Source organism: Bos indicus, chromosome 23 (genome assembly GCF_029378745.1).
Source record: "Bos indicus isolate NIAB-ARS_2022 breed Sahiwal x Tharparkar chromosome 23, NIAB-ARS_B.indTharparkar_mat_pri_1.0, whole genome shotgun sequence".
NCBI lineage: Eukaryota > Metazoa > Chordata > Mammalia > Artiodactyla > Bovidae > Bos > Bos indicus.
This window is the reverse complement of record NC_091782.1, coordinates 29,525,397-29,551,219: the sequence shown is the minus strand read 5'-3', so window position 1 is coordinate 29,551,219 and position 25,823 is coordinate 29,525,397. Positions and strand designations below refer to the sequence as shown.

At 49.8% G+C, this 25,823-nt stretch overlaps 2 protein-coding genes across 2 annotated transcripts; both read right to left on the bottom strand.

Moving 5' to 3' along the window:
* Nucleotides 1-8,051: 8,051 nt before the first annotated feature.
* Nucleotides 8,052-12,069, bottom strand: NEU1 (neuraminidase 1). Its single transcript, XM_019986251.2, has 6 exons — nt 11,751-12,069; nt 11,128-11,320; nt 10,167-10,429; nt 9,297-9,479; nt 8,897-9,119; nt 8,052-8,783 (listed from the first exon to the last, which is right to left on the bottom strand). The coding sequence occupies exons 1-6, from the start codon at nt 11,907-11,909 to the stop codon at nt 8,557-8,559; spliced, it is 1,248 nt and encodes a 415-aa protein (XP_019841810.2). The 5' UTR covers nt 11,910-12,069; the 3' UTR covers nt 8,052-8,556.
* A 247-nt stretch (nt 12,070-12,316) lies between these two features.
* SLC44A4 (solute carrier family 44 member 4) lies at nt 12,317-25,706 on the bottom strand. Its single transcript, XM_019986360.2, has 21 exons — nt 25,599-25,706; nt 23,675-23,723; nt 23,129-23,202; nt 22,913-22,991; nt 21,535-21,634; nt 21,326-21,451; nt 21,103-21,163; nt 19,629-19,713; nt 19,462-19,545; nt 18,945-19,180; nt 18,757-18,856; nt 18,203-18,295; nt 17,846-17,948; nt 14,421-14,671; nt 14,241-14,335; nt 14,026-14,129; nt 13,841-13,914; nt 13,549-13,619; nt 13,350-13,444; nt 13,140-13,224; nt 12,317-12,554 (listed from the first exon to the last, which is right to left on the bottom strand). The coding sequence occupies exons 1-21, from the start codon at nt 25,633-25,635 to the stop codon at nt 12,433-12,435; spliced, it is 2,124 nt and encodes a 707-aa protein (XP_019841919.1). The 5' UTR covers nt 25,636-25,706; the 3' UTR covers nt 12,317-12,432.
* Between the last annotated feature and the right edge of the window lie 117 nt (nt 25,707-25,823).

The following is a 25,823-nucleotide window of genomic DNA, read 5'->3' as shown; positions in this document are numbered from 1 at the left end:
TCTGGAGAAGGAAATGGCAACCCACTCTAGTATTCTTGCCTGGGCAATCTTATGGACAGAGGAGCCTGTCGGGCTACAGTACATGGGGTCTCAAAAGGGTCAGACATGACTTAGCAACTAAACAACAATATTACTTAATACTTAATAAATATTCAAATTTTTCAACTGTTCCCCAAAATTCTTTTATGGTAATTGTTCTTTCAAGGGCCAGTATTCTTGAATCAAGGATCAAGCACTTTATTTTACTGTTAGATCTTGTTAGTCTCTTTATTCTAGAACAGTCCCCTTCTTTCTGTGACAATGATCCTTTGAAGAGACTTGGGCAGTTGTTTTGTAGGATACTCCACATGTTGGTTTCATCAAACTGTACTCTCATGGTGTTTTTAACTTGTTCCTCAAGGTTCTGCTTTTTCTTTAACCTAGCAATTACTCTTAAAGGCCTAATTAGATTCCTTTTTTTTTTTTTTTTGGCTGCATTGAGCAGCTCTGTGGGATCTTATTAATAGTACCCCAACCAGGGATTGAACCACTGGACCACCAGGGAATTCCCTTAAAGGCCTAATTAGATTCTGATTACATGGTTTGGGCAAGAATACTTCATGAATTACACCAGGTATTAGTTTCCTACGGTGCTATAACAAATTACTACAAACTTGATGGTTTAAAAAAAAAAGATATGTCGTCCTTCACAATTCTGGGAGCCAGAAGTTCAAAACAAAAAAATCAAGGTGTCCACAAGGCCTGGCCCACTCCAGAGACATGAGGGAAAAATCTGTTCCTCCAGCTTCTGGTGGCTGCTGGCATAACTTGACTTGTGGCCACTGTGGAGTCTCATCCCAAGGTCACAAGCGTGAGGTCTTGCACCAAGGCCAATGAAGTAGAGCCCAGAACCAAGGTCACCTCTGAAACTGACTGAGCCCCTTTGTAACTGTTGTCAAAAGCTTGCTGATCATCATCATCAAGCTTCCTGACCCCAGTTAAGCAAAAATGCCCACCCTGGTAGTCACTCTACAAGGCCCTAACCCATTACCTAATGCCACTCTTCCAGCAGAAATTTTGTCTGGAGACTATAAAAATTGGCTACTAACTCATGAAACGGGTTGGCTCTCCCTTGAGCTGGCCCACTGTTTTAACAGCATCCCATTGACTCTCCCTGGTCTGTTAGGAGATCGGCCTACTGTGCTCTCAGCACTCTCATTATCTCTGCTCTTTGTTCATAATAAACCCACTCCCTTCTGAAATGCTCTGTGTCTGGAAATTCTTTTCCAACTCGCACTTGGACCGCTGTGACAGCCACATCACTCCAGTCTCTGCCTCTGTGTCACACTGCTTCCTGCTCTATACTTGTGTGTACTGAGTCTTCTTCGGCCTCCCTCTTAGAGTGATAAGTGTGATTGCATTTAGAGCTCTCCCAGACAACCCAGGAAGATCTCCCCATTGCAAGACCCTTGATTTAATCACATCTGCAAAGACCCTCTTTATCCCAGTGTAAGATAACCACACGTTCCAGGGATTAAGGCATGAATATCTTTTGTTGTTGTTTAGTCAATTCAGTCGTGTCAGACTCTTTGTTACCCCATGGACTGCAGCACACCAGGCTTCCCTGTCCTTCAGGGATATCTTTCAGGCAATCATTTTTTTCAGTCTACCAAAAAGTTCTATGTACTTCACAGGGCTTTGTGTCAGGGGGATCATAATGTCTACTTGTTCCATTATTCTTGACCTTAGTTTGATCACCCGGTTAAAGTAGCAACCCCTAGGATCTCTTCCTTGTATAAGTACTTTTTGCCCTTTTGAGTGGCAAGATGGTTTATTTCTTTGGCAGTGTTACCAAACCATGTTTGTCTGCCTGATGCACAGCAAGCCAAATGCTAGGTTTGCAGCAGAGGGCTTATTCATAAAGCAGCCAACCAAGGGATGAGAGGACAAGCCTCAAATTTAATTCCCAAAAGACAAGGGGCTTGGGATATTCATGGGATAAAGCTGAGGTGTGGTGAAAGGTAATTGGAGATAAGAGGTGCTGTGATCAACATTCTGCACGGGAACAACTAAGCTACAGGCCTCTTATTGGGACCTGTGTTTAGAAAATGACTGCAAGCTCTGAGAATGAAGCTTTTGTCCCTCTGATGTCAAAATGTCATCCAGCAGACACTCGTGCACGTCCAGATGGAGAGTCTTAACTGGCTCTAGCTCAAACCAGACACAGCCAGCTCCAAGTCTCAAAAAACAACTTGGGCAAACATTGTTTGGGCTATGTGGCATTTGGAGGACAGGCAAGTTTCTGTAAAAACAAAGTGAGCTTGGTCAGTGAAGGCAGGTTACTATTATTACTTATTAATGGCTAACTACTGACTACCCTTGGTTTCAGCACCATGTGAATGAATATCCAACCTCCATCACAGTTAACCTAATGATTTTGGCATCCACTGATGATCTTTGCCTGTGTAGGGAAGGGGAAAGTTTTCCTTGACCTTCTTAGGGTCCCAGGCTCCTTCTGAAAAATCAACCTGACAAAGACAGATTGACAGGAGAAAAGTATACATATTTAAGTTTTACATAACACAAGCCTTCATAAAAAAAATGAAATCCCAAAGACATGGCAAAACATACTTGCTTATATGTTAGGTTGAATGAAAGAGGCAATTGTGGGAAAGTGTCTAAACTACGTGGGGAGGCTAAAGGAAGATAAGGATTATTTTAACAAGTTCTGTTTTTGTTGCAGAATCTTCCTTCCCTAACTGGGAACTTAACCCAGGTCATGGCAGTGAAAGCACTGAGTCTTCACCACTGGGCCTCTCGGAAATTCCCAAGTTTTGTTTGTACAGAATTCTCTTGGTCTCAGCTTTTTGTTCTCCTGGTTCAGGGAATTCAGTTCAGTTCAGTCACTCAGTTGTGTCTGACTCTGTGACCCCATGGACTGCAGTTTGCCAGGCTTCCCTGTCCATCACCAGCTCCCACAGCTTGCTCAAACTCATGTCCATCGAGTTGGTGATGCCATTCAACCATCTCATCCTCTATCATCCCCTTTTCTTCCTGCCTTCAATCTTTCCCAGCATCAGGGTCTTTTCCAGTGAGTCAGTTCTTTGCATCATGTGGCCAAAGTATTGGAGCTTCAGCTTCAGTATCAATCCTTCCAATGAATATTCAGGACTGATTTCCTTTAGGATTGACTGGTTGGATCTCCTTGCAGTCCAAGGGACTCTCAAGAGTCTTCTCCAACACCACAGTTCAAAAGCATCAATTCTTCGGCACTCAGCTTTCTTTATAGCCCAACTCTCACATCCACACACGACTACTGGAAAAACCCTAGCTTTGACTAGACAGACCTTTGTTGGCCAAGTAATGTCTTTGCTTTTTAATATGCTGTCTAGGTTCAGGGAGGGTGCCTTTCAAATGGGAACTGTCATTCAAGTTTGCAAAATGATGATTTTCCAATTTGGTTACTTTTTCTATACTTATTTTTATATTCTCCTATAAAATAAATAATCTCTCATCAACTGGTACTTTAACCTGAATTACTTGTTCCTGCAAAGGTAAGGGAAATGATTCATTCTTTTCCTCTATTTATAGTATCATGTAAGAGGTTGGTATTAAAGTGTAAAAGGATCCTCCAGTGGTGGTAAATGAATTTCCCCTCTTTTTTGTATACACAGGTCCAGGAAATTTTCCTTTGGTTCCTTATGACTGTATCAAATGCCTCATTGAGACTCAGACATCCTGAGACACTGGCCTCCCCTTGATCTCTCCTTTTAGAGCCATGAGCAAGGAACTGCCACTGGGGTTGGCACGACATCCTCAGTGAACCCGTGTTAGTTATTGTCTACCGGGCTTCTACCTCCAATGGCGAGGGCACTTGAACAGCTTGAGGAATTCCAAAATAACAAAAGCAAGCTTGGTGAAGGTTGAACAACATTCCTTAAATTGGTTGATAGGAATATCACCAAGTTAGCTGGGCTTGATACTGAAGCACAAAGGTGATTGCACATCTTCACTCTTCCCTCCAACCTTCCCTCTCTCGATACACATTGGGTTGGGTCATTCACTATGGGCACCACCTTTGTGGTTGTATTTTTACCGAATTACCCAGAGGTCATTTATTTATCTTTTTCCTTCTGTTTATTTATCTTTTCATTTCCTTCTATGTAGTTTTTGTGGGTGTGCTAAGTTGCTTCAGTTGTGTCTGACTCTTTGTGACCCGGTGGACTACAGTCTGTCAGGCTCCTCTGTCCATGGGGATTCTCCAGGCAGAAATTCTGGAGTGGGTTGCCACGCCCTCCTCCAGGGGATCTTCCCAACCTAGGGATGAAACCCATGTCTCTTGTCCCCTGCACTTAGAGACAGGTTCTTACGCCACCATTTAGTTTAAAAATATTTATTTACTTGGGTGAAGCATTCGAGATCTTTAGTTGCTGCATGTGAACTCGGTGTCATGTGGGATCTAGTTCTCTGACCCGGGATTGAACCCGGCCCTCCTGCTTTGGGAGAGTGGAGTCTTAGCCACCGGACCACCAGGGAAGTCCAGTTATTTCTGATAAGTATCTATTTCTCCATCTGTGTCAGAAAAGCAGGGCGGATCCTCTGCCCCCAGTCAGGCCGCCTGTGTTTTCCTCTTCATATTTCTTCTCTCCGACATCCCCATGTCCCCCCCGTAGGCCCGCAGACTCCGCCTCTGTATGTATGTCCTGTGTGGTAACAACGTGGTTTACCGGCCCAGGTAAAGTACTATGAACACATCAGTTTACTTTGAGAACTGGCAACGAAAGGGGAGAAAGGAGGCATTTATCCTGCCTTTCCCATATGAACCATGCTTCAGGGTAACCCAACAACCTTGATGAGGGACACTTCTTTTTCATTAAAGCATTCCAGTTAATAAGTGAAGAGAAAATAATATAATTCAAAAGCCAGTATTTCATAACCCCTCCTGAAATAACTGATTCAGGCAAAACTCATCTGTGTACGTAACTGTCAGTTAGAAGGTTGATGGGGAAACCTTACACAGCAGAGTTAATGGCTATCTGAACACACCACTTACCCTCAGCTTTACTCAAGAGAGGGACCAGCAAGCAGGACTTGGTCCTGAGGGAGCACAACAGGAAACACACGGCACCTGAGAAGGAATCTTGTCCTACGCTCCTCCTCACCCGGAGGAATCCAAATCTAATTAAACCTTCAGGTTTGGTAAGTGGAAACAGGGGATGGAGGAAAAAGTTAAATGACACTCCATTCTACAGGACATTCTACAGGACAAAATGAACCTCCTTCTGTGTAGATGGTATCCAAAAAAATAAAAGAGAGAGAGAGAAAAGAGAGGAGAGGTGAACTACTGTAGATTAAAAAGATTTAAGAAATATCAAATGCAACGAGTAGATTTTCTTGAGATCCTGGTTTGAACAAATCAACTAAAATAAGATATCTGAGGAAATTTGAATAACCAACTTGGGTTTTAGAGTATATCACAGTTATTGTGAATGTTTTGGGTGTGCAAAAGCATTCAGTTCAGTCGCTCAGTCATGTCCGACCCCTTGCGACCCCATGGACTGCAGCATACCAGGCTTCCCTGTCCATCACCAACTCCGCAGCTTGCTCAAACTCATGTCCATCGAGTCGGTGATGCCGTCCAACCATCTCATACTCTGTTGTCCCCCTGCCTTCAGTCTTTTCCAGCATCAGGGTCTTTTCAAATGAGTCAGTTCTTCACATCAGACGGATTTCTTTTAGGATTGACTGGTTTGATCTCCTTGCAGTCCAAGAGACTCTCAAGAGTCTTCTCTAACACCACAGTTCAAAAGCATCAACTCTTCAGCACTCAGCTTTCTTCATAATCCAACTCTCATATCCATACATGACTACTGGAAAAACCCTAGCTTTGACTAGATGGACCTTTGTTGGCAAAGCAATGTCTCTGCATTTTAATATGCTGTCTAGGTTGGTTATAGCTTTTCTTCCAAGGAGCAAGTGACTTTTAATTTCATGACTGCAGTCACCATCTGCAGTGATTTTGGAGCCCAGAAAAATAAAGTCAGCCACTGTTTCCATTGTTTCCCCATCTATTTGCCATGAAGTGATGGGACGGATGCCATGCTCTTAGTTTTCTGAATGTTGAGTTTTAAGCCAACTTTTTCACTCTCCTCTTTCACTTTCATCAAGAAACTCTTTAGTTCTTCTTCGCTTTCTGCCATAAGGGTGGGGTCATTTTTGTATCTGAGGTTATTGATATTTCTCCCGGCAATCTTGATTCCACCTTGTGCTTCATCCAGCCTGGCATTTCGAATGATGTACTCTGCATATAAGTTAAATAAGCAGGGTGGCAATATACAACCTTGACGTACTCCTTTCCCTATTTGGAACCAGTCTGTTGTTCCATGTCCAGTTCTAACTGTTGCTTCTTGACCTGCATACAAATTTCTCAGGAGGCAGGTCAGGTGGTCTGGTATTCCCATCTCTTTAAGAATTTTCCAGTTTGTTGTGATCCACATAGTCAAAGGCTTTGGTGTAGTCAATGAAGCAGATGTTTTTCTGGAACTCTCTTGCTCTTTCGATGATCCAACGGGTGTTGGCAATTTAATGATTCCTCTCTGCCTTTTCTAAATCCAGCTTGAACATCTGGAAGTTCACAGTTCACGTACTGTTGAAGCCTGGCTTGGAGAATTTTGAGCATTACTTTACTAGTGTGTGAAATGAGTGCAATTGTGTGGTAGTTTGAACATTCTTTGGCATTGCCTTTCTTTGGGATTGGAATGAAAACTGACCTTTTCCAGTCCTGTGGCCACTGCAATAGCATTATGGTTATGTAATAAAATGTAATAAAAAAAAGAATGAGATGCATACTTAAGAATGTAGGGGTGAAATGTCATGAGGTCTGGGATTTGTTTTAAAATACTTCAACAAAGAAAATAGACAAAAGGATCAGATGATGCAACGTGGTAACATCTTGATTAACTGCTGAAACTGGATGTTGTGGTACTTGAGGTTCACTAAGCTATTTTCTCTAATTTTGTATTTTTGAAAATGTCTATAAAATGAAAAATCAAGTATTACATTGTTGACCACAAACTCTGGATAGAACATAACAAAATTACACCTTGTCTTTACACCCAGTAGGATATATTCTACTTCTTCCGTCAGATAGAATAAATTATTCTAACATTTTCTTATAAATGCAGTTGAAAGTAAAAGATATCTCTAACTGCAAATGAATGCGGCCCTCATCTCTTTATGATAAAGACATAAAGAATGTCTTGAGGACTTTCCTGATGGTGCAGTGGATAAGATCCCACCTGCCAATGCAGGGTACACAGGTCTGATCCCTGGTCCAGGAAGATTCCACATGCTGAGGAGCAACCAAGCGGTGTGCCATAACTACGGAGCCTGAACTCTAGAGCCAGAGAGCCGCAACTACTGAAGCCCGAGTGCCTAGAGCCTGTCCTCCACAAGAGAAGCCACCACAATGAGAAGCCTGAGCACCACTAGGAAGAGTAAGTTCCACTCACCGCAACTGAAGAAAAGCCCACACAGCCACGACGACCCAGCACAGCCAAAAAAAAAAAAAAAGTCCTGAACATTTCTACCATCTTATCCAGGCATTGCATTTTCTTTCCATACAGAGGAAAGCTGTGGCTGTCCCACTCAGCTGCAGGCTCTTTTCACAGCATCTGCTCTAGGACGAAATGCTATTTTCACATGTAATTGCCACAGTGCTTATTTCTCTGCCAGGCTGGCCTGGGAGAAGCTTCTCACCTGCATTTTACACACCTTCTCCCTGCTTCATGGAGGACAGCTTCTCATCCCACCTTAGAATTACAATGCAGCTGGTTTTTAATTATCTTACGAGGTTCCTCCTCCTGCTCCTCATTACACCTGTGAAGAGCGAACTTCTTCTGTGATAGGAAAGAGTATGAAGTCAAAAAGGAGGATTTGCCTTGCCAGAGTCACAGATTTTCACAGTCAATAAGCACACTAGCTTCCTTACCCAAGTTCACGCCCCATCCCACACGTGTGCACGGGGAAAACAGATACGAAGACGCGCAATGACAGAAACAGAGAGACACTGCAAATATTCATTCTCCTTCATTAAAATGTTAAGTTACAAACATTTTGATTCATAAATAATCAAAGTGCATGGTGCCCCTCATCCTCTTTTGAAGCCAAATGTCCTGCCCTCCTAGCGCTTTCATCAACCCTCTCCAAAACCAGTATTTTACCCCAAAGAGGTAAGTCTTCCCAAGTTCCCTGAGTTCACATTTATTTAATGCTACAGGCCCACCTAGCCCTGCCCAAGAAAAGGACCAGTCATTGTCCCAGGAGGGCAGAAAGGGCAGGGGGTGCACAATGTGGAAGGGAAGCGCTCCCAGGTGCGGGCAGCTCCTCCTGGGTGGGAGAAGCCAGGTTTTTAGTCTTAAAGGAATCATCTCCCTGTCAAAGAGAAGTTGATTTTGCAAAAGGCTAGCGTCGAAAGGAAGGTAGAACTGTCCTCTAGGCTCCTCCAGCAGACCCTCTGCAGACCCACGGTCCTGAGGCTCAGTTCAGGGCCCTCTGCCCCCATGGCAGGTGCACAGTTCACAGTGTTCCGTAGACGCTGACTTTGACCAGAGAGATGCTCTCCATGTACTGGTTCCGGCCTTTCTCATACAGGACGTAGAGCTGTGGGGCCTCATCCTTCCCATCCACGTTGCCCTCCAGGGTGGTCAGCGATGAATAGCCACTGGGCCCCGGCCACAGCTGGACCGTCTCCTTCCTCCAGGAGGTACCATTGCTGAAGCTCCAGCGCAGGGTCAGGTTTACTCCTGGGAACAGCAGCAGAGTCAGGGAGATGAAGGGCTTCCCTCCTGGACAAGGCGGCCTTCTTTCGGTCACAGGGGCTCCCCTGCCCACCCCACACCACCTGGCATATACTCACGGAACTCTGGATGGGCTGGGTTGGAGAAGAAGACAATGCCAGAGCTGGTGGCTACAGCCCCTGCAGCTACCACAGGGTCCACGAGCTCCGTGTCAAAGGTCACATCCCGAGGCCTCAGGGTGTCACAGGCGTCGTAGCTGCGGAGGATGATGCGGCAATGGCAGTGGTAGTTGTTTTGGTTCCGCGCGTTGATGACGACTGAGCCATCGGGGAGCTCGTAGGGCTGAGTGGAGGAGAGGGCTTCAGGAAGACCCAGGGCAGGGGCAGGGCCCAGGGCCCCATCCCTGAGGGAGCAAGGCTGGCTGGCACAGAGCTGGGCAGCCAGACCCGGGGTCTGAGTAAAATGGGCCTCTGGAGGGCAGAGCAGGTCGGGCGGGTGGGGAACAGGTGGAATCCTCACCTGGCACTCATCGGGGTTGAAGTCATTTTCCCGCTTGGACTGGCCGTAGGGGATGCCACTGACCCCACCTCCGTAGCGCCAGGAGACGCCATGATCATCGCTGAGCAGGCAGAAAACCCCATCCCGCTCCAGCGTTCCGTGGCCACACACGATAAGTCGGCCCTTCCGAGGCTCCCGCTGTTTCTGTGGGGAAAGGATCGGGATGCTGCAGACAGAGACACTGAGGAGGCTCAGAGGCAGGGAAGGGGGACCCCTCACCTAAGTTTGAGGATACACCCAGTCCCCTTCCGTTCTGTCCTTGCTGTGGGTCCCGCAAGCCTTGCAAACACCCACTGACTGAATTTAGCTTTTTGGCAGAATAAACTCCTTGGGGGCATACAGGGTATACTCTGGACAGGCTGTGCGAAGGACAAGGAGGCCTAGCCACAGGCATCAGATGGAAGCTTAAACCCAACCTGTGTTCATGGACCAAGCTGTGGCCCATGGCACAGGCTTGTGTCTGCCCAAATGAAGGAGTTTTTTTCCCTAATCTGCATGGGGTTTTCTAATTTTTTTCTAATCTGTACATGGATTCAGTTCAGTTGTTTAGTCATGTCCGACTCTCTGTGAGTCTGTGGACTGCAGCATGCCAGGGTTCATGGATTGTTACATGGTTTGGGGCAGCCCTGTGGACAACCCCCAGATGGAATGCCACTGGCAAAATTCCACCTTCCCTGGGTAGAATGTTCTTCCCAGGATGTCCCTTTCTTCCACGGAATCCCATCTAAGACAGAAAAATCTGACTTCACAGGATCTTGTCTTTGCAAAGGAGTCCGTTATGGGGCAGACTCTCTACAAGGCAGCTCCTTCCACCCATCTCAGGACAGAGACCTGAATGCCAGAGCCCGGTCCTGGGGCAAACATCTCGGTGCCTATATCCAGGGAGAGGTTCCGCGGCGAGCTCCAGGAAACACCATCATCCTTACTCCACACCAGCATGGTAGAGGCCACCTGGCAGCCAGCCTTATGAGCACAGAGGGAGTAGAAAAGGAAGACCACGCCTGTCGTCGTGTCGCTCACCACTGCCCCCAAGTTCAGCCCATCTGGGGTCTCCCCATCATCCACAATGAAAGCTGTCGGAGACCATGTGCTGCCTAAAGAAAAAAAGGAAGAGACCCAGGGTAAGCACTTTGAAGGTGCTCTTTCCACCACTCCCTGCCATTTTCACCTCCTGGCTAGGGACCCAAAGCTTTATGATGGCCCCGAGGCCTACAAGACCTGCCCTTCCTTACCTCTCTGACCTACCTTTGTTCACTCCATCCAGCCACACAAACTCCTCATTCATTGAATATTTCCCTCCCTCCTTGGGGCATCTAAGCTGTTACACTGCTTAGCATGCTCTTTCTCAAGGCTCACTCACCTCCTCTGAGTCTGCTAAAAGATCATGTACTTAACATTGCAGTCAGACTCTAGCACTCTCCTTATCTCTTGCCCTATTTTGTTTTTTTTCCACTGTATTTATTACCTCTTAACACAAAAAATACATTTAGTTATTTATTATGTATATTGTCTGTCTCCCCATTCCCTATCCCATGAAGGCAAGGATTTTTGCTCTGTTTTGTTCATAACTGTATTCACAGAACCTAGAACAATGCCAAGTATATAGTAAGTGTTCAATAAATGTTTGAATGTATGCTCAACTCCTTGGTGATACTAGTTTCCAGATCACTGCCCTGACACCTTCCCTCCTTTAGGTTCTCTCTACTTCTCAGGGATCCAGCAGCCCTAGGCCCCTAAAGGCAGGTCAAGCTCCCCACCCATCCAACCTCTCGTGACCCAGTCATCTTTATACCCTGGTCCATAGACCTCCGCAGAGCTATGAATTTAGCTCCTTTATCCGATGTCGACATTTTTCTGGCCTCAGCAAAGGCAAGGAGAGTGCCCCGAGGAGTGGTGGTGATGAGCGGGATTCGGAAAGTGTCCACGGAGCCGATTTGCTTCCCACTCACCCACAGAAGTTGTTCCATGGTCACAAGTGGATGAACCTAGGAAGAGGAAGGGTCAACAGAACAAAGGTGACTTTGGGTTTTACAGTGAATGAAGAGAGGCTTGGAGTCAGATTTCTCTGGGAGAGGCTGAGTGATGGGGATCCGGTGTGCGAGCTGGAGTCCCAGAACTAAGGGGAACCCGAGGAGAGTTTAGAGTGAAACTGGTGGCTCAGAGCTAGGAAGGAGCTACGAGGGGAGAATGAGCCCTCAGGGACAGGGAGACCTCAAATGGGGAAGAAGCCTGAAAGAGGAGACTCAGAGGGAAAGAGGACAAGGACCCAGAGAGGGAAAGGGACTAGGAAAGGAGGAAACGGGGTCGCAGGGTTCCTTGGAGGAGAAAGCGATCAGCAGCCCCGTCCCGACGGGGACAACCGGGCACAGATAGCCCGCGTGGGTCGGGGACGGAGCTATGCGAATGGGGACCCACCAGACTGAAGTCATCCTTTGCTCCGGCCCCGACTCCTGCAGGAGACATTAGCATGAAGATCGCAGAAAATATCTGAACCCTACAGATTCCCCATAATCGCAGCATTCGCGGTCTCCTGAGTTTGCCCAAGGACACTATACCGGGTCCCTCTTCAGTCATCTCTCCCTCGCGGCGGTCACGACCCTGGCCCCCAGGACTCGGACGCGGGTTGGAATCGATCAACTAACCCCGGCCCTTTAAACGCTCAGATGTATACCCCAAACCCGGCCCACACCCAGCCGCCTAGCCGCGCTTCCGCGACTCTAACTGGTCCTCACAGGACTCTGCACGTGACCTTCTGCGCTTCAGAGCCACTTCTTCCAATTGGCCATCTTTGAAGCCCCGGGGCGCGTGACCCGGGCGGAAACCGTATTGGATGGGGTGAAGAAGGGGGCTGGCATTACTCAGCAGAAACCTTTTGATTGGTCAAGGGATCTAGGTTACGTCATGGGGGCGGGACCTACTTTAAAGAGCCGGCGAGGTTAAAAAGGCTGCATGTAATCATGGATGAAATAAAAGTCCGAGAATTTTTGAGAAAACAAAATAGCAATTTTTTAATAAAATCTTTTTACTACAAAAGCGTGATCTGGAAGGCGGGGAGGCTGTACAGGCGGGAGACAGTCCAGGATCAGGGCTGCATCTTTCACTTCTTCCTCTTCTTGTCTCCCGGGGTCCCCTTGTTCTTCTTGCCAAGAATCTTCAGAAGGCTCTTGGACATGTAGTAGGGCCGGTCTGCTGAGCCATCATTCCGCTCCAAGTCTTCCACTAAGGCGCGACAGAGACCGTAAGAGCGAACCTTTGGGAACCAACCCCACTACCCGGGAAAATGAGGGACTAAGAGACAGCTGCCTGGTTTCCAGACTGCACCACCACCGGCTGGTTTGGGGCGCAGTTTTTGTAACCTATGTAATCGTGTCCTCATCTGCAAAGTAGGGTGAACGATACTATATTTCATAGCGTGATAAGGGTTAACGGAAAAAATATATGTCAGTTGCTTGACAGAGAGCCTGCTACACAGGAAACTCTGAATAAACGCCTACAGTATGGTAAGGAACTCCCCACTCACTACAGCCACCTGCTGGGAAGTCTCCTGGGGCTAATTTCTTCCCTAGTTTTTCTCGGGAAGATACCAGAGGCCTCTGCCCTAAAATGCCCCTTCTTGGGAGAGCCCAGGAACCTGGGAGCTCATTCCCTCCATTCTTCCCAAACACCTGCCCTGAGGATGTTAGAAGAGGCTCTGGCTCCTATAACTCACAAAGTCGCTGTTTCTAGAAGCACCACATCTCCTAAAGAGCCTGAACGATCTTTTAAGCTGAGGAGAGGAGGTGGAGGGGCTGTCTTGTCACTCACAGAAACAGAGGAAGAGAGTGTCCACACACATTCCAAAAACACTGAAGAAGCCGCTGGCGATGAGGTAGGCCCCTAGGATGGAGACCTGGAAGACACAAGGCTCCCGATAGTGTTCCTTTGGAGAGTTGGAGAATGAAGTCGCCGCGGGGTGGAGGGGTGGGAGGATGAGAAGGTATGGAGTGGGGGTGGGGGTGGGAACGTGTCACTCACCATGATGGGCAGCCAGTAATAGTTGAGTTGAGGATTCTCAAAGGTTTTACCCAGACTAGGGATGCGACCCGTGAAGAAAAAGAAGGACAGGACCCCTATGGGAGAAATCTGGACGTCACTATCACTCCTCTGAGGACACCTCTTAAACTGTCCAGCACCCCTGTCCTCTGTCCCTGTAACTCCCTTCCCTGGTCCTTACCGACACCTCCAACCACCAGCAGCTTCCCAAAGAACAGTAGCAGGTCTGTGACTTTGTCCAGGACGACCACCCTGTATAAGGTGTTGGAATAGGTTGGGGATAAGAGGCCTGCCTGGGCTGGGAATAGAACTAGCTGCATAATTTGCTGTGATAGATGCAAAATGAAAGCTGTTCACATTTCAAGATGGAGGTAGCAGAGATTAAACCAAGCTCAAGGCCCTTCTGAGCACAGCACACTTGTGGATGGGAGATGACAGGGGTGGGGTGGGGGGTGGGGTGGTGTCAGCCTGACCTGACAATGTTCCGCATGAGCAGCATGAAGGCGTTTTTGGCTGAGACACAGAAGTTCTTCCCGTAGATGGCAATCTGGGTGAGGTGGCAATTTCAGAGTTAGCTGTGGTGAGCTCACCTGGGCCAGGGCGGGAGGTCAGGGTCAGGAGTGCCCAGAGCAAGGGGTTGCTCATATAGTGCACTCACCATGATGTATGCATTGCGGTTCAGGAACTTGATGAACTTTTCCAAACACCAGAGGCAGCACTTGAAGCAGCACAGGATACAGCGAGTCAATGGGTTCTGGGCTCCTGGGGGTAAGAAAGGCTCATGTTTGGTCACTGGCCCCTGATAGGCGCTCCTGCCCCATCAGGGATGCAGCTGATTAGCCCAGTCTCGGCCAGCCCCCAGCCTCTGCTCACCTCTCAATTTGTGGTCAATGTATTCCAGGATGACCCGAGCTATCTGCACCAGGGTCAGGATGAGGGCTCCAAAGGCTAGTGATCCCGTGTGGTAACTGCAGGGAATTGGTGGTCAGAGGCAGCCCCAGGACCCCTGGGCTTCCTAGGTTCACAATTCCCATTCCTCTGCCCTGGACTTACCGGAGTGTGCGCAGGAAAGCAGAGCCCAGGGGAAAGGTAGGGATGTCCCGGGGCTTGTGGAAGGCCCAGTAAAAGGAAGCAAAGGCCCCAGCCAGGACACACTGGCCCAGGGCCAGTACCCAGTTGATGGTCCAGAATAGCCCCAGAACTGCATAGATTTGCAAGTTGAAGAGAGAACGCTGTGCCAGGCCTGTGGACTGGTAGCCCTGGAAGACGCACATCAGCCCGGGACAAGAGGAGTTCACTTGCTCCTGTGGAGAACAGCAGAGGATGGAAACAGCCTTCCCAGAGCTGGGGAAGCCCGTTCCTTCCAGGAGATTTATCTCTGGGTTCAGACAGGGTTCAGCTTGCCTATTGTGTGAGCATAATTTGCTTCCTTCAGTCTCCAGTCTCTGCAATAGCACAAGAGCTCCCAGGCTGTGCTGCTGTTGCGGCTCAGTTGTGTGTGGCTCTGTGACCTCATGGACTGTAGCCCACCAGGCTCCTCTGTCCCTGGGATTTCCCAGGCACAAATACCGGAGTGGATTGCCTTTTCCTACTCCAGGGAATCTTCCTGACCCAGAGATTGAATGCTTGTCCCTTGTATCTTGTGTGTTGGCAGGCAGCTTCTTTACCACTGCGCCACCTGAGAAGCCCTGTTGTTGTAACCAAGCCTTAATGGTATGGAAGCAGTGTTACCAGTGCCTAGCTCTCCCTTGGACTCCATCAGCTGTCCTCTTCCAAAGCAGCCTCTGCAACTTCAACCAAAACACTGTCTAGCAAAGTTGAACAGACTGGGTACCAGATGATACTAAGGAATTGTTCATTTTGCTTGGTGTGATAATGGTGTAATGGTTATGCTTTTTAAAAGTCCTTATCTGTTGAGATCCATCCTGATATATTTATTGATGAAATGGCACAGTGTTCAGAATTTGCCTCTTAAAGCTCCAGGAAAAAAAAAAAAATTGCAGGGGGTTGGGGAATGGGTGGGGAGACAGAAAAAGAACAGAAAGCTGAAGGTTATGGAATCTGAGTATGGGGATTCTCCATGTTTGTGTGTATCTGCAAATGTCTCTAGTAAAAAGTAAAAAACACAGACTTGTCTCCTAAAGCAAAGGTCCTAAAGTGGGACCTACTAAACTGCACGTTAAAGGAAACTGTTGAAAAATGAAAAAAAAAAAAAAACACACAAAAAACCACCTACTGAATGGGAGGAAATATTTGCAAATGACATGATCAATAAGGGATTAATAGCCAACATATAAAAACAGCTCATACAACTCAACATAAAAAAGAAAAGCAAACACACACACCTGATTTAAAAATGGGCAGAAGAACTGAACAGACATTTTTCCAAAGAAATGTGGATGGGCACCAGGGACATGAAAAGATACTCGACATTGCTAATCGTCAGGGAACTACAAATCAAAACCACAATGAGATATCACGTCATACCTGTCGCAATGGCTGTCATCAAAAAGAATACAACAGATGTTGGCAAGGATATGGAGAAAAGGAAACCCTTGTACACTGTTGATGGGAATGTAAATTGGTTCAGTCACTGTGGGAAGTTTCTCAAAAAGCTAAAAATAGAACTACCATTATGACCCAGGAATTTCACTTCTGGATATACACTACCCCTCAAAAAAAAACAAAAAACAAACAACCCACTAATTGGAAAAGATCCATGCTCTCCCAATGTTCATAACAGCATTATTTTCATTTGCCAAGGTGTGGAAGCAACCTAAATGTCCATCAACAGATGAATGGACAAAGATATGGTATATATCAATATATACAATGAACTACTACCCTGCCATAAACAGGAACATTTGCAGCAACATGGATGACTTGGAGGATGTTATGCTAAGTGAAATAGTCAGAGAAGGACAAATACTGTATGATATCACTTATATGTGGAATCTAAAAAATACAACCAACTAGTGAATATAACAAAAAAGATGCAGACTCATAGAGGACAAATTAGTGGTTACCAGTGGGGAGAGGGGAGCTGGATGGGGCAATATAACTACTTGGTATAAAATAAGCTACAAGGATATATTTACAGCATGGGGAATATAGCCAGTGTTTCATAATAACTGTAAAATGGGTGTGCCTTTTAAAAACTGTGAGTCATTATGCTATACACTTGTAACTTATATAATATTGTACATTACACTTAAAAAAATCAAACAAATTTCTCTTTCCACGGGACTTTCCTGGCAGTCCAGTGGTTAAGGCTCCATCCTTTCACTGCAAGGGCTTGGGTTCTATCCCTTGTCAGGGAACTAAGATCCCACATGCCACGTGATGCAGCCAAAAAAAAAAAACAAACCCAAATGTTTTTCCATAAAATGTGACAAAAGTCTTGATAACTGTTGAAACTGATTGTATGTTTGAAATTTTATAACAAGAGGGAAACTACTTTCCACTTTTTATGTAATTGTGGGTTTGTGTCTGTTGCCCCCGCTAGGTCCTAAGCAAGTTGAAAGCAACAACTGCTTCATCTGGGGCTTTGTATAAGCAGTGCCTGGATCCTCCTTAAGTGGTCTCCCTCTCCTTTTTTCAGTATGCGGCAAATGTCTGTGGGCAGGCTTCCCTGGTGGCTCAGGGGTAAAGAATCTGCTTGCCAATGCAGTAGACACAAGTTCCATCCCTGGGTTGGGAAGATCCCCTGGAGAAGGAAATGGCAACCCACTCCAGTATTCTTACCTGGGAAATTCCATGGATAGAACAGCCTGGTGGGCTACAGTCCATGGGGTCGCAAAGAGTGGGACACAACTGAGCAACTAAACAATGCCTGTGGGCACAGCCCATGGTCCCAGCTCTGATGCAGTGGCCACATGAAAGCTTTGACACTAAATGCCCAGCAGTCCAGCCCCAACTCCCTGGGAAGCTCACAGAGGAGAGTTTGGGGAAGTAGTTTCTCTCCCGGGCACCCAGGGAACCCACCTGCCTGTTGCCTAGAACAGTGTGTTCTGAGGAAGACTAAAATAACCTAAACAAAACCCACCTACAGACACCAGCTCTTATCAGGTGCCAGCCATTATACTAGGCATTTTCATGTACCCAGTGTCCTTTCTCGGCTACCCTGAAGCACAGATATTAAGATTATCTCCATTTTACAGGTAAGTGAAGTGAGACAGAAAGGATGAAATGGTCAATGTTCCTCTGGGCAGAGAAGCATCCTGAGGAGGGAAGGCGATGCTGGGATCTTCCTGCCCCAGGGCCTGGCGGCACAGCATGCCTCCTCTTCCAGCACAAGGGGCAGGGGGAGGTGCTCCGTGGGAGATCTGGAGTCTGCTAGGGGCCTGCTGTGTGACCCTGGGTGAGCCCCTTGCCCCCTCTGGTCCTGTCTCCTCTGCACAATGAGGGATTTGGACCACTTGACCTCCAAGGTCCCCTCAGCCCTCTTGACGCCCTCCACGACACCCCCAGATCCTCACCATGGGGTCGCATGATGTATTCATGGGCACTTTCTCACAGCCGGGCAAACTGCTGTTGGGCGCCCAGAACACGTACTGGGGTTGCCCCGATGTGGCCAGGAATCCAGAGGGGAGTCAAAGAAAGCAGGGTGATGGGGGACCTCCACAGATTCCCCTCCCCTCCTCAGCCACCCTTCCCAGGCGTTTGAGCAGCTTGCTCACTGCACAGAGGGGCTGAAATTCAGCCTGTGCCTGCTCTTTCACAGCAGGGCTGTGTCTGCTGGGCAGAAGGGGTGCCTTCTTCCGATGGCACTAGTATTGCCCTGCCCCCCACCCCCAAGGGCTTCAGGAGGGGTGAGCCACGTGGGCAAAGGATACAGAGCGATTATAGCCCAGTAGGCAATGCAGACAAGCAGGAGGGCGAAGGTGACCAGCGGGTAGAACATGGTGGACATTATGTATCCTACAGCCCTGCAAGGGAGATGAGAGCAGTCCATCAGTGAGGCTACCCCACGACCCCCACCACCCTCTCTTGGGGTTGACCCCGGCACAGGCCACACCTCTGCCCTCTCTGGGGCCTGCCCCATACCCCTAAGACTGGGCACGCGGTAGGTGTTCACTGGAAGAACTGAATTGAATAAATCAGCCTCAAGAGAACTTTAGAGGAAACTAGAGTCACAGATGGAGAAGGCAATGGTACCCCACTCCAGTACTCTTGCCTGGAAAATCCCATGGACGGAGGAGCCTGGTGGGCTGCAGTCCATGGGGTCGCTAAGTCAGACATGACTGAGAGACTTCACTTTCACTTTTCACTTGTTAATCACCATGTTATGCTATCCCCTTTCCTCCACTGCCCTGCTACCTTTCCAGCGCTCCCTTTTCAGGCCCGCCCCTTTGCCCTCTGCCCTTTCTCCTTCCCAGGCAGGCCTGACCTGCTGGCCTCCTTCAGGAGGGCGATGGCGATACAAATCCGCTGCCGCAGGAAGATGAGCATCAGCAGCAGGACGCCTTCGAGCACAGCCAGTATGATCACTGAGGGCAGACAGGGGACAGAGGAGCCTGGGTCAGGGCCAGGGCAGCTTTTGGGCAGCCAGTGGTTCACGGTAGGCAGGGCACTCACAGGCGGCTAGCCAGGTCTCCTGAACGTTTCTGTAGGCACTGAGGTTGGTGGTGAAGCCCAGCTGGGAGATGGAGGCACCCTTGTCCCGCAGCACGCGATATTCTTCCCAGCAGTGGTAGATGCCATACGCCAGCACGCCCAGCACCCCTATGATCAGCACAAACACCAGGGGCCCGGCCACCAGCCGTAGAAGCAGGATAAACAGCAGGCTCAGAACCAAAGCCAGGCCTAGTGCACTGTGGACAGGGAAACATAAGTGAGGGTCACCCCACATTGCTCGTATCTTTCCCTGTGCAAAGGCCCACAGATGTCTTTCCTCAAACCCCTAATGTCTCCATCAGAACCACTTTACCTCCATCCCCTTTTTCTTATAAATCCTGTTGGATTTGGGATCCATTCAGACCTCTGGCTCCTCCTCCCCTGCCCAAAGATCCTGTTTCAGATGGTGGTCTAGGGGACAGAGAGGCACAGTGGGGAGAGAAGAAGGACGAGAGGGCAGAGGAACCTGGTGACTCACATAAGAATCCAATACCAGGACTGGGCAAAATCTTCAAAGATCTTGACACTGATGTCACGGGCATTGAGGCTGTCGAGAAGACCACTATTGGAGAGAGACAGAGTCAGATGGGGCTCTGAGTGGGAAAGGGGTGTGGGACAGAGGTGGAAGGGCAAGGGATTGCCCACCTGATGCTCTGGGAGATGGATGTGTTGGAGATCCCTGGGAGCTCAGGCACGGTACTATTGGTCCATGGGAAACAGCGCCCCAGAGCTGGAGGGAGAGAACCGGGGTGGGGGGGGTCCCACAGAGCTGACTTCAAAGTCTCTGGCCGCCCCCAGACCTCCACCCCCGAACTGCTGCTAGGACAGGGTAGAGAAGGGCTCTGCACCCTGCAGAGGGCAGTTCTTGACTCCACAGCAGAAAGGGAGCTCCTGCCCCAAGGAGCCCAGTCTGGCTGCCTTCACTGTCTCTTCATGCCCCTTCCTCCATGCCCTGCCACTGCCTGGGTTAGACCCTCCTGCCTCTTGCAGCACCTCCACGCCCACCCCTGCCACCCTTCAATTCAACCTCTGCTAGAGTGCCTGGGAGACACGGCACAGCCGGGACCTGGCATTCCAGGCTCAAGGTCACTGCTAGACGCCCTACCCTGGAGAGTGCCCACGCTTGACGTTCAGGCTGAGTCTCCATCGTCTGAGCCCAGCCCCTTTCCCCTCCCCTCTGTGCCTTCTCTCTCCCTCCTCTAGAAATTCCATCCATTATGCCCCATTCAGCTCCATCTTCATCTCCCCTCCTCCAGGAAGCCTTCTCACTCCGCCCCTACCCCTCTCCCCTGGCACCTATTATGTGCCTACAAAGCCATTTATCACCACCCTCACAACAGCTTTGTCATGCTTGCTTTGGCATTTACATTCTAAAGATAAGAAAACAAGGTTCAGAGAGGCTGAGCCATTTACCTAAGACCACACACACAAGTGCTAGAACTTAAAGCCAGATCTATCTGATTCTGGAGCACTCATTTGGAAATACTTCCTATTGCACACATTGAGAGTTGGATATCCTTTCTCATGCTATAGTTTAAAAAAAATTTTTTTTTCCTATACTTTCCATGAGGTTTGCAGGATCTTAGCTCCCTGGCCAGGGAGCCAACCCGTGGCCCCTCCAGTGGAAACACAGAGCCCTAACCATTGGGCCACCAGGGAATTCCCCTCAATTTTCTTTTTTTTTTCCTGTTAAAAATAACATTCACTATTGGGAAAAAAAAAATCAACCGTGATCCTATCATCAGACACAGTCCCTTTAACATGTGGGTAAACGTCCTTCCAGTCTGTTCCTGTGCCTGCATATAAATGCACGTGTGCACATTCACCCATGTATGTTCTCGTGGGAATCTCATGCAATTGCTTTGTGAATACCTCTGATCTCAGCACCTAGGAAGCAGTTTTCATCTTCACTTCATCTGTCCCTGGAGTCTGGCATGCAGCAGGTGCATAATAAGCACTGGTGATCTGACTCCAGGATGATCAGCAGAGGAAAAAAAGCAAAGACCTGATGCCTGTTCCTATTTTGTTACAGAGTAGCTGTGTGACTTGACTCTCTGAGCCTGGTTTCCTCAAAAACCTAGGACTGGATGTTGTCTGAGAGAGGAATGTGGCTTCTCACCTGGAGTGGAAGGCAGGAGGAAACTGGGGCAGAGCTCCTGTTGTAGGCTTTGGAGTACTTGCTGGAGGGGGGTGGGGAGACAGACAGACACACAGACACAGAGCAGGATGAAGGAAGGAGTCATCCCCTTTCTCCCACCATGATCATCTCCCCCTCCCCCTCCCATCTTCCCTTATTATGGACACTCCCTGGTGACAGCAGTGATGTTGGGGGCAGTGCTCACCATGTTCCCAGGCACCCCTGGCAGACAGAAATTCCTATTTGCTGCGTAGAAGACCTGTTCGACCGTCTGTGAGAACTGTCTCGGTTCCACGGTCCATGAGGCCTCTGGGCAGGAAGATACACACACCTGGGGGCAGAAAGCATGCTGAGGGGCTGGTACCCAGACCCTGGGGGGAGGTCAGGGGACAGACGCAGGCCCCAGACTCTGACCTGGGGCGTGGGGCACTTCAGGCCATTCTGGGCGATCGCGATGATGTTAGTGTTTAGGACGCAGCTGAAGATGTTGAAATATAGGAGATATGGTTTCTCTCTGTAGGAGAGAAGGAAACATGCATCAGCGCTTGGTCAAGCTCAGGGAGAGAGAAGGACTGCCAGGGCTGTACCTCCAGATGTGGCCAGTGTGACCCAGACACGCATCACCCAGCTCCTGACCCCAGGAAGCTCAGGGATGTACCTCCAGATGTGGCCAGTGTGACCCAGACACGCACCTCCCAGCTGGGGAGGTGTGGGAGACACCCGAGAGTTTCCCAAAGGAACTCAGCATTGCCACTGCTAACAGATGGTTAAGAGCTTGAACTCTGGAGCCAGATCATCACCCAACTTTATGACCCTAACCACTCACCACCTCATTTCCATCAGATGTGAAATGATAGTACCTGCCTCACAAGGTTGAAATGAGTTTGTGTGTGTAAAGTACACTGCCTGCCTGGAATACAGTCAATGCCATATGAATGTTAGTGTTTTGTGTTTTTTTTTAATATTTATATATTTATTTATTTGGCTGTGCTGGATCTTCATTGCAGTTATACAGGATTGTGGCTGTGATTGTGGCATGTGAATTCTTAGCTATGGCATGTGGGATCTGGTTTCCCGACCAGGGATCAAAACTCAGTCCCCTGCATTGAGAGCATGGAGTCTTAGCCACTGGATCACCAGGGAAGTTCCAGCAGCTTCACTATGTATCAAGCGTCTCCTGTATGCTGGGACTGATAGTGTTGCTTCTGGAATCATCCTTGTGTTTCAGAAGAGGAACTCCAAGATCAGAGAGGTTGAGTCTCTTGCCAGAGATCACAGACCAGAACTTAGTGCAGCTGGAGATGAAAATGCCCGTCTCTGAACTTTAAAACCCACACACTCAACCATGACTCTGCTACTGCTACTGCTACGTCACTTCACTCATGTCTGACTCTGTGCGACCCCATAGACGGCAGCCCACCAGGCTCCCCCGTCCCTGGGATTCTCCAGGCAAGAACACTGGAGTGGGTTGCCATTTCCTTCTCCAATGCATGAAAGTGAAAAGTGAAAGTGAAGTCGCTCAGTCGTGTCCGACTCTTCGCGATCCCATGGACTGCAGCCTACCAGGCTCCTCCGTCCATGGGATTTTCCAGGCAAGAGTACTGGAGTGGGGTGCCATTGCCTTCTCCGAACCATGACTCTGCTGCCTCCCAATTCTGGGCATCTGGGAAGCCACTGGCCAGCAGTGGGGGCTGTTCTACATGGTGAGATTCAGGGAAGCTGAGGTGGAATGGTCCCCTGTCCATCTCCTGTTGCACCTCCCTCCTGCCCTCTTTCCTGTCTTCTTACTCACTTGTTTTCCCCGATCCCGCAATAGGCCCCCGTGGAGTTCCTGGGGTAGAGGACTTGTTTGGGGTCTCCGTACACCCAGGCTGCAGATAGAGACATGCAGATACATCACCAGGAGCGGGGCACACGGACTTAAGAGGGAACAGCCATGGAATGGTCCCTCCCTGGGACAGTAATGTCCCCCAGCCACTGCCCCAGCTCTGCCCAGCCAGAAACTCACCCAAGATCCCCACGGCGATGTAACCCAGAATGAAAAGGAAGAAGAGCACACAGCAGATGATATCTGTGCAGCTCCTGGGGGAGAAATGAGGGAGACACCTGGAGAGGGTGTGCTGGGGTAGGGGGAGCATGATCTGGAGGAGTCATGCTTTGGAGAGTTGGGGGGATGCTAGAAAGTAGGCATGGGTAGGTTTCATTTTACAACTTTTTTTTTTTTTTTTTTAAGAAAAATCTTTTCCTGGATGGGTAAACTTTCTTCTGAGTTTTAACACAGGAAAGGGCACAATTCAGAAGTGCTCAGCTGGGTGAGTCTTCCCAAAGGACACTTGCCCATGTAGCCAGCTCCCAGCTGAAGACACAGAATATCACCAGCAGCCCAGAAGGCCCCTTGGGCCCCTCCACCCATGACAGTTTCCCCAGGGCCACCACTCTCCTGGGGCAGGAGTTTTTCCTCCCACAAGTTTCTTAACAATATTCCAGTATATAAAAGCAAAACCAAGACCCTGTCCACCACCCTGCCCCCACCAGCACAGTGCCCAGAACTTACCTGTTCCTAATGGGGCCTCGAAAGGAGGGGTCATATTTGGCTGGTTTCCCTGAAGGGCAGGGGGAGGAGTGTGGGGAGTAAGATATTGACAGGCATCTCTTTCCCCCAATTTCTAGTCTCTCCAAACCCCTTCCCACAGCAGGATCTACCCTAAGCCCTGTCCTAGGGCACTCAGGAATTTGGAGGGAGAAAGAGAGGGGCAGGGCTGGCAGGAAGGGAGAGCAGAGAACAGGGAGGGTGGGATCCAGGCTTGCTCAGCAACTTTGCTGCTCCCGGTGAACTCCAACCAGGAGGCCTTGGAGGTAGGGGGGAAGGGCGGCCTTTTATGGGTCATTTATGCTCACACCTCAAGGCTCTTCACCTCCTTCCTCCACCCTGGTTCCTTTCTCCCAAGTCTCTTCTCTGGCTGGGACGTGGGATTCTGTGTTCAATCATCTCAGTCGCTCTCACATCCCAGTCCTTATCACTTCCCCTCTCTGTACCCCCACTCAGGGTGGGCACAGTCCCTCCCACGTTTGCCCCAGCCCTTCCTTCCACTCTCTGGCCCCAGGCTGTGGGGAAAGAAGCTGGAGCCAAAGGCATCAATTCCTGTAGGACCTGGAGAGGGAGGAGACCCACCCCCAGCTGCTGTAGACCTCCTGCCCTGAAGGGACCTTAGTCCCCAGCTGCCGCCAGTCTCCTCTCCGGGGGAGCGGTCAGGCTGACACCTGAGCCGGCAGTTGAGATTGCTGTGGCCACAAGTCCTGTTCCTGGTCCTCCCTGAGTACACACGGGGAGGAGGTGGGGCCAGGCCGCCAGGGTCCCATGTGGGACACAGGGGTGGGTGAGAATCTGGGAAGGGGTGTGGCCCCTTCTCCCAGGTGCCCTGGACTCTGTCCCTCCGTGGTTCTGGGACATGATGTCAATGATTGACCCAAAACCTCTCCAGGAAGTCTGTGGGGCGTCCCCACTGCTCCCTCCCCTACCTCCCTTCTGACCAAGCCTTGCCTCGGGGAGGTCCCTCCCTTGGGGTTCCCTCCTTTTCAGACCAGGGCAGGCCCCTGAACCCCAAGGACTCTCTGCAGGCAGGCCCTCAGCCCTCACTGCACACAGGGATCCCAGAAGCTGGTCCCCGTTTCCTCTCCCTGCAGATTTCCCCACCCTGCCCCCACACTAATCCTTGGGACCCCTGGGGCAGGCTCCCAGCCTTTGTTCCTCACAGACACTCTGGAGACAAGCGGCCTCCTTCCTCCCCAGGCCTTACCCTTCACAGGAACCCCAGCAGGCCGCTGCCTCTTTCCTCTGGGCTCCCTCCTAATAGGGATCCTGGAGGCAGGCCCCCAGCCCCCTCTCCACCAACATCTGCAGCTCCAACTCCTTACAGGGGCCCTCAGCAGAACCCACTCCCCCTGCCATTCCTCACAGACCCTGGCAGGCAGACCCCAACACCTTTCCCCTCTCGGAGACTCGAGTCCCGGCTGAAACTCCCCCTCTTCTTGGGGACCCCAGCTGTTCCTCCCCACAGCAGCACAGAGCCTGGCTCACTCCTCCAGCCCCTCAACTCCTTCCCCTGCTCAGGACCCTGACCCTGACTCCTTCAGGCTTCATTTCCGAGGGCCCTGCTCCGAGGGGGCCCCGGAATCCAGGCGTGACATTACCCTCTGCTCCCAGGGACTCCAGCCTCCCTCCTCATGGAGATCACAGCTTCACTGCTCAAAGGCTCCCAGCAATGGTCCCGTCCCCGAACCCCATACTCCTCCAAGAACCCTGACGCTATCTCCTTTCTTCCATCATCTGTTTCCTGGGTCCTCCCCTCGGGGACCACGACTGCCCTCAGCTCCTCTCCTTGGGGTCAACCCAGCCACCATTTCCAGAGCAGGCCTCCCCTCCCTGACCGGCTCCGGGCCCCTACCCCAGCCTCACCGCCCCCAGCCCTCCGCCTCACCGTAGGCCTCCTTGTCCTGGTCCTGTTTTCCCCCCATGGCTCAGTCTCCCGGAGTGATTGGAGCCCGGGAGACCTGGCGGCTCACCTGCCACCAGCCCCGCCCTCTGCACACGTCACAGCCCCTCCCCTGCCTGTGGTCCCCGACACACTTGAGTTCCTCCTGGACTCAGCTGAGCGCTGAAGCTGGAGTGCAGGAAGGAAAGCCTGGGATGTGGGTCAGGTCAG

Coding starts and splice junctions, on each gene's coding strand:
- NEU1 (XM_019986251.2), bottom strand. CDS start 11,909: ATGACTGAAGAGGGACCCGGTATAGTGTCCTTGGGCAAACTCAGGAGA. Junction 10,430..11,127: donor GCGGAGGTCTATGGACCAGG/GTATAAAGATGA, acceptor TTTTTTCTTTAG/GCAGCACATGGTCTCCGACA. Junction 8,784..8,896: donor CCCAGCCCATCCAGAGTTCC/GTGAGTATATGC, acceptor TGCTGTTCCCAG/GAGTAAACCTGACCCTGCGC.
- SLC44A4 (XM_019986360.2), bottom strand. CDS start 25,635: ATGGGGGGAAAACAGGACCAGGACAAGGAGGCCTACG. Junction 23,203..23,674: donor CGAGGCCCCATTAGGAACAG/GTAAGTTCTGGG, acceptor TTTCTCCCCCAG/GAGCTGCACAGATATCATCT. Junction 13,915..14,025: donor ACCGCAATGCATACATCATG/GTGAGTGCACTA, acceptor CACCTCACCCAG/ATTGCCATCTACGGGAAGAA.